A 7518-nucleotide genomic window follows, 5' to 3' on the forward strand; every position below is an offset into this window, starting at 1 on the left:
AGGAGGAGGCGAATATTAAAACTCCTTCCTTCTTTACTTTTTTTTTTGTTAGTTAATTACAAAGGTATGTGCATATATATATATATAACATTTATTTTCACTCGTCTTAATATTAAATTATGAGTTCATTTAATATGATTTTTAAATTATGATTTGCAACTTTTAATAGTAATTAGAAGCTTGTTTTTCATAGATAATTTATAATAATATATTTTTTTTAAAACAAGAAATACAGTGTTAGGATCTATAAGTTAAATGTTAAAAATCTCAACTTTTAATAAAAGCTGAATTTCTTAGGCATAATTTTCTAAAAAGTTTTGTTTTTATTTAAGTCAAAAGTGATCTTTACCAAACATGTTGGAAAATTATTTGGTAAAACCAAATAAATATATTTGCAGCATAATAAAAACATAAACCAAGACATAAAAGAAAGTTGTTTTCAAGTATTAATTATATGTTGATTAGAATGTCAAAGTTAAATTTGTTTTCAAGTATTAATTTTTTTTTAAATGAAAATAAAGTTAAAAAAAAAAAACTTTGATTGTACTCTGACAATTAAAGTTTAAAATTTAAGACGTGTTGATTGCTAATTTTGTTTTTTTTAATTGAGCTTGATTCCAAACCTAGTGCTCAGTTTCAAGTCTAGATATTTTATGCTTATTTTAATCTACTCACCTTTAAATATGTTTTCATCACATACACATATATCAATAATTTAATTTTTAAAAATATAATTATCTTAATCTACTCACCTTAAAATTATTAGCTTGTATTTTCAACTATGTTAGATTTTAATTTTATAGTGGTGAAAATATTTTATTTGATATGCAATTGATTTACTTACTTATTTTATTATTAAAATTATTTAAAAGATTTAATGATTAAGTAAATCATAATTTAATTATGTTATCTTTCTAGCAATGAATTGTTTTTTTTATATGATGATGAAAAATTCTTTCTTAATATACTTTTGATGAGTAGAGAAATTACTATTTCGAGTTAGTTAAAAATTTAATGCTTATTATAAATTAAAATAAAAATAATAATTGTTTCAAACATTACAAACTTGATGATAATATATAATGTTTTACAAGTCAGTTTATATTATTTTGTTATGTTTTATTCCTCATAAATTAAATTGAATTTATATATATATTCACATTATTTTAAACATCATTGTTAAACATAATTTCATCATTATTTCTTGTTTTGTCTCATTTACTCATCTCAATTTTATCATTTCTTTATTTAAGATAATAACTACGTACACACTACGTGTGTTTGATAAAACATTGTGTATAATGTTTTTATAGAAGTGTTTTTTAATTATAAATATATCAAAATATTTTTTGTACTTTTAATATTAGCATATACAATTATAAAAAAAACTAAAAAAACCAATTTGGTAAAAAAAATATTTTGAAAATTACATTTTAGAAAGCAAGTTAAATAAGTAGCTATAAAGGTACTGCGTACTTGGCTCTTCTGCTGGGAGTGAACTCCACAAGTCACGAAATATCTTTATCTAATCAAACTTTACCGAGACTAAGACTTCACTTTTCTCTTTATATACAGTGCATTTTATAATTTCTATTGCTAGCCATTACTGAAATAGAAGAGAAGTGATTTTTTGATACTCAAGAAACTGAAGGAAGAGACTGAAGCAGTGTCATGTGGAGGCTTAAGATTGCAGAGGGTGGCAATGATCCACACATATACAGCACAAATAACTTTTTGGGGAGGCAAATATGGGAGTTTGATCCTGATGCTGGCACCCTTGAAGAGCGAGCTGAGGTTGAAGAGGCTCGCCAAAATTTCTGGAGAAACCGCAACGAGGTCAAGCCCAGCTCCGATCTCCTTTGGAAATTCCAGGTATATAAACACACATACAAATTCACAGAATATGTTTTCTTATATATATGTTTCTATGTTTTGCTATTTCCAGAAATAGGACACATGGAGAGTGTTCAAATAATCTGATGAGAAATTTTAGTACATCATTAATTACCTTTTTAGTCACTTACTTTTATTTAATAAAATGCAGTTTCTAAGGGAGAAAAAATTCAAGCAAAGAATTCCTCAAGTCAAGATTGAGGACGGTGAAGAGATTTCCTATGAAAAAGCAACAAGTGCTTTGAGGAGGAGTGTTCATTTGTTTTCAGCCTTGCAGGCTAGCGATGGCCATTGGTGTGCTGAAAATTCTGGCCCAATGTTCTATTTCCCTCCCCTGGTTATTGCTCTCAATCCCTGCCATCATTTTACCTAGCAAAAAATATTAGCCAGAAGTTTCATCACCACCTAGAATTGGCAACATGGCATTTTTCTGGTGATCATTTGGCTACAAAAGCAGCTAGAACTGTGTTTTTTCCCGTAAAGAAATCGAAGCATGTTACACAAACGAAACTATATTAGGCACTGAAATGGGATGATTGCGACTCGCATGCCATCCATAAGTAACTAATAATATTTAAACAATACTGAGCGCATACTTAATAAATTGATGTCAACAAAAAAAAATAAATTTTAGTATACTAAATTATGAAAGAAATTGGGAGACCATTTGGCAAAGACTTTTTGACTTTTGGGCAAGTACTTTTGGATTTTTGTAACATTTTTTTTTTTAAATCTTCAAGCTTTCTGTAGCTAGTATGATTTTACTATACCTCTGCGATGTTATTGTAATTTACCCTTGCTGAATTTAAGACAGGCTTTCAAGCGCAAGTAATCCCACTCTTGAAACCCTTCTGACAGGTTCAAATGCTTGATCGTATAGATTTCTTGCCTTGATTTAACTTGATTGAAAGAGTTGAAATCTGAAAAGATGTTATTTGAATTTTTTCATTTCATATGATTTATAGCTTGATCTGAAGAACTGGTGATCAGAACGTAAAAAAAAACAAAATCTTGTATGCTTCAGGCCATGTTGCTGTTTAACTCTGCTTTCACGAGTAGCATCAGAAAGAATATGGAAGCCTGTTTACTCAGTTGTCACAAATATGCAAACTATAATTCAGATATTTTGTGCGTTCAGTTTCTAACGGAAAACTTTTTTCCCCCTCAATGCAGGTTTTTTCTCTGTATATTACAGGGCATCTTAATGCTATCTTCTCTGCAGAGCATAAAAAAGAAATCCTACGTTACATATACTGTCATCAGGTAGAGTATGATTGTTAATTACAGGAATGACAAAAGGAATAGCTTTATCAAAGTAATTTTGATTTTTTTCTCTCTTTTTCGTCTTGGCTTTAAGGATTTACCAGTATCAGATTGCTAATGTGCTGCATCTTATCTTGTAGAATGAAGATGGTGGGTGGGGATTGCACATAGAGGGTCACAGCACCATGTTCTGCACAGTCCTGAACTACATCTGTATGCGAATGCTTGGAGAAGGACGTGATGGTGGCAAAGACAAAGCATGTGAAAGAGCAAGGAAGTGGATTCTTGATCATGGTAGTGCAATTGCCATAAGCTCTTGGGGAAAGACTTGGCTTGCGGTACAACATATGATTCAATTTAATTTCATACTGTTAAACTAGTTATTGGTTGCTGGTTGGTATCATTAGTAGAATGTTTTCTGTCTAGTAAAAAAACGAAAGAAATCTTTATCTATATGATTCTTGTCATGTTGCTTCTATATGTTAATTTTGTTTCTAATTGTTTGATTTTCCTGTGTTGTAGATACTTGGTGTGTATGAGTGGGCTGGGTGCAATCCAATGCCCCCAGAATTTTGGTTCTTGCCATCTACATCTCCCATTCATCCAGGTTTGCATTTTGTTTTATGAAGTTGCTGCAGCATGAAACTTATATATAAACATTATGAAATCCTTCAATAATTTTAGCATATGATTGATGGAAATTGCAAATACTCGAGCTAGTGCTTAATTTATCATTACGGATTTTCTTTGAGAGTTGCCACCTTCATAGTTTCTAGAATTCTGTCCTTAACTTGAATTTAGTTGCTTGTGTAAAGCCTGCTTTTAGCTCTGCCATTCCAATCATGCATTTCATAAATGCAGGAAATTTGCTGGGCTACTGTCGGCTCACTTACTTGCCTATGGCATACTTGTACGGGAAGAGGTTTGTTGGTCCAATCACACCTCTCATCTTACAAATTAGGGAAGAAATCTACAAGGAACCTTATGAGAAACTCAACTGGGGGAGAGTCCGCCATTTATGTGCAAAGGTCAGTTGACTTTTGGCAGCTGATCTTCAGAAAATGATCTGAAAACATTTAATTTTCTTCAAAATCTGTTTTATTTCTTCAGGAGGATAACTATTATCCACATACTTCGATACAAATATTGTTTTGGGATGCTATTTATACTTTTGGCGAGCCCCTTCTTACTCGGTGGCCCTTCAACAAATTGAGAGAGAAGGCTCTCAAAATAACAATGGATCACATCCATTATGAAGATGAGAGCAGTAGATACATTACCATAGGATGTGTCGAAAAGGTAACACATTTGCAGAGCAATGGCGAAAAAAGAAAACCAGTACAGTAAAACATTTGCCTATTACACATGTTCTTTAATTGTTGGACATTTGTACCACTGAACTGGAACAGCCATTAGATATGCTGGTTTGCTGGGTTGAAGATGCCAATGGGGATTATTTTAGGAGGCACCTTGCTAGGATCAAGGATTATGTGTGGCTTGGAGAAGATGGAATAAAGATGCAGGTCGGTAACCTTCTATCATTATAATGGTACCTAAACGGTTCACGTCGTCTTTCCATTCACTGATTTATGGTATCAACAAAAACATGAAGAATTCTCATAAACTCGAGTTTATGCTTATTTAGTCATATTCATTTTAGAGTTTTGGAAGTCAAGTGTGGGATACCAGTCTTGCCCTTCAAGTTTTGATTGCCAGCAACCTCTCAGATGAAACAGGACCTGCACTTAAGGAGGGGCATAGCTTCATAAAGAACTCTCAGGTTTCCAAATTTCATATCCTGAAATTGTTTCTTCCTCTCACACGTGTTTCTTGTATTTAGTTATGTTTTGGCATGCTGCTTTTCTCATCCCACATCAAATCTTGAAGGTCACTGAGAATCCTCCCGGAGACTTCAGAAGGATGTTTCGCCATATCTCTAAAGGATCGTGGACTTTCTCTGACAAAGATCATGGCTGGCAAGTGTCTGATTGCACTGCAGAAAGCATGAAGGTATGTTCTAGTTTTCTGCTGTAAGCAATACTATAACAAGTTGAGCTTTTTCCTTGAACATTTACCATCGCAACATACTTTGTGATTCGCATGTTCTGCAGTGTTGCCTTCTTTTTTCAACAATGCCTCCGGAAATCGTAGGTGAAAAAATGGAACCTCAGAAGCTTTTTGATTCTGTTAATATTTTACTTTCTCTTCAGGTGAGGATTAGTTGCATTCAAATGGTGACCTTTGTGTACCTAAAACTCATCATCATTCCTTGTTATTTCCTTGGATTTGCTCCTTTCTAGAACACGGTATTCACGAAGTAACAATCAGCTCGATTTTATGCAGAGTAAAAATGGTGGGGTATCTGCTTGGGAGCCGGCAGGGTCTGGATTATGGCTGGAGGTAAGTTCTTCAAGTCATCGAACTAAACTCGAAATGTTAAGCTTAAATTCTGTATGTTTTCCTTCAAGACTTGACTTGGAATATGGTATTTCAACTGTGACGTCTCTGCTGTTCAATTAGTGGCTCAATCCTGTGGAGTTCCTAGAGGATCTTGTAGTTGAGCATGAGTAAGATTCTTGAACCATTTTACTTCAAATAGTTAAGCAATATTACTTATTGAGCACCTCCATTAGGAATGTGGAAATGTTGAAGACTAATAAAACAGCGATCCAGGTATGTTGAATGCACATCATCAACAATACAGGCATTAGTCCTATTTAAGAAGGTATACCCTGGCCACAGGACAAAAGAGATCCAAAATTCCATCATAAATGGTGTCAAGTTTATTGAAGAGTTGCAGAAGCCTGATGGCTCATGGTAAGATCCATTTAAAAGAGCTGCTACATTCTTTTAAAGGCTGATGTACAGTTTGCAGAAAATTGTCAGGGAAATGACTAAATATAGCAAGAATTACTACAGGTATGGAAACTGGGGAATATGCTTTATCTATGGTACATGGTTTGCTCTTGGAGGGCTAGCAGCTGCTGGAAAGACTTACTCCAATTGCCTGGCTGTTCGTAAAGGAGTTGATTTTCTACTTGGATCACAGAGAGATGATGGTGGATGGGGCGAGAGTTACCTTTCATGCCCTAAGAAGGTAATACCATTTTAAAGATTTCTAAAGAACCCATTTATGCAATAACATTTTGGGTGCGTGGACCTTCTCATTCCATCTCCCATGGTATCAATGGGATCTCCTCCTTCAACTTTCTAAAGCTAAGAAAGTTTACCGGTGCATGTTGACGCAGGAATATGTACCTCTTGAGGGTAACCACTCAAATCTGGTGCAAACTGCAATGGCTATGATGGGTTTAATTCACGGTGGTCAGGTCAGTTTAATTAATTTATAATTTAAAGATTAATAGTCTATCTCTTCCTATATATATTGTAATGCACTTGTGCTTCTCTTGCCACCAAAATCCAAGATTTGAAGTTCCTTTTCTAATAGGCGGACAGAGACCCTGCACCCCTTCATCGTGCTGCCAAGTTATTGATTAATTCTCAAACAGAACTTGGTGATTTTCCCCAGCAGGTAATTGACTTATTTCTGTGCACACAAAGAATAAATCATGAGAAAAAAAAAAAAAAAACAGAGAGAGAGAGAAGAAGAAGAGAAGCTGCATGCCGTTTAAGAAAATCCTTGAAATAATCACTCATAAAAGAAGATTTATGGTGAGATTTTCGGGGAATAAGAGACAAAGAATTGTTGTTTGTCAATTATCATCCCCTTAGATTGTATGTTTTAGCTCGTTATATCCCACGTTTACCAACGATTGAATAATAATACTGCTTCTTCGTGACAGGAAATCGGAGGAGTTTTTATGAGGAATTGCATGTTACATTATTCTGCGTATAGGAGTATCTTCCCCATTTGGGCTCTAGCAGAGTATCGCCGGCATGTTGCCTCGCCAACCAAAAATATTTGAACCAAGATACGGAAAAATTTGAAAATAGTTGATGGAAATAAAACTGCAAAATAAGTGAATAAATAGATATTCAAAAAAAAAAAAATCAAGCAAGAAGGATCATACATTGTTCAGGGGATGTTTGTAAATTTTTTTCTGAATTTTCATATGTTTGTTTTTTATAAATATTTACATGATGATTAGACAAAATAAAATAATAAAATATTTTATGTTCAATATTTAAGCTTAATTCATTTTCTTTAGATATTGCATACATATTAATCTATTCAAAATATCATGAAAAATTTTCAACCACAATTACTATCATCTTTCTATTATTACCTGGCCACCATAATCTACACTACCATCTTTATCGTTACATCATCCCATTACTCCATGTATGTTTGAAAGGGGATTGTGATTATTTTTTTAAAAATATTTTTTATTTAAAAAAATA

The 7518-nt window shown here is 33.3% G+C and overlaps 1 protein-coding gene across 3 annotated transcripts; it reads left to right on the plus strand.

The window, feature by feature from the left end:
• The first annotated feature begins 1503 nt into the window (after positions 1 to 1503).
• LOC133687591 (lupeol synthase-like) lies at positions 1504 to 7300 on the plus strand. 3 transcript variants are annotated; one of them, XM_062107051.1, is made up of 18 exons: positions 1504 to 1872; positions 2045 to 2230; positions 3067 to 3156; positions 3297 to 3494; positions 3679 to 3763; positions 4018 to 4184; positions 4267 to 4455; positions 4566 to 4679; positions 4817 to 4936; positions 5044 to 5166; positions 5268 to 5366; positions 5500 to 5556; positions 5677 to 5723; positions 5830 to 5973; positions 6076 to 6253; positions 6405 to 6485; positions 6605 to 6688; positions 6960 to 7300. In XM_062107051.1, exons 1-18 carry the CDS (start codon positions 1672 to 1674, stop codon positions 7080 to 7082), a joined length of 2286 nt encoding a protein of 761 aa, XP_061963035.1. In that variant the 5' UTR covers positions 1504 to 1671; the 3' UTR covers positions 7083 to 7300. The 3 variants fall into 3 exon arrangements, with proteins under 3 accessions (XP_061963035.1, XP_061963036.1, XP_061963037.1); XM_062107052.1 differs by lacking the exon at positions 5268 to 5366; XM_062107053.1 differs by lacking the exon at positions 6960 to 7300 and having other exon boundaries at positions 6582 to 6688.
• Positions 7301 to 7518: the final 218 nt, after the last annotated feature.

This window comes from Populus nigra, chromosome 1 (genome assembly GCF_951802175.1).
Source record: "Populus nigra chromosome 1, ddPopNigr1.1, whole genome shotgun sequence".
In the NCBI taxonomy this organism is placed as follows: Eukaryota; Viridiplantae; Streptophyta; class Magnoliopsida; order Malpighiales; family Salicaceae; genus Populus; species Populus nigra.

What these genes read in the sequence shown, in the direction of transcription:
- LOC133687591 (XM_062107051.1), top strand. Translation starts at nt 1,672, where the DNA reads ATGTGGAGGCTTAAGATTGCAGAGGGTGGCAATGATCCACACATATAC. An exon ending in GTTTAATTCACGGTGGTCAG is followed by an intron (nt 6,486 to 6,604) that starts GTCAGTTTAATT and finishes CTTTTCTAATAG; the next exon opens with GCGGACAGAGACCCTGCACC. An exon ending in TTGGTGATTTTCCCCAGCAG is followed by an intron (nt 6,689 to 6,959) that starts GTAATTGACTTA and finishes TCTTCGTGACAG; the next exon opens with GAAATCGGAGGAGTTTTTAT.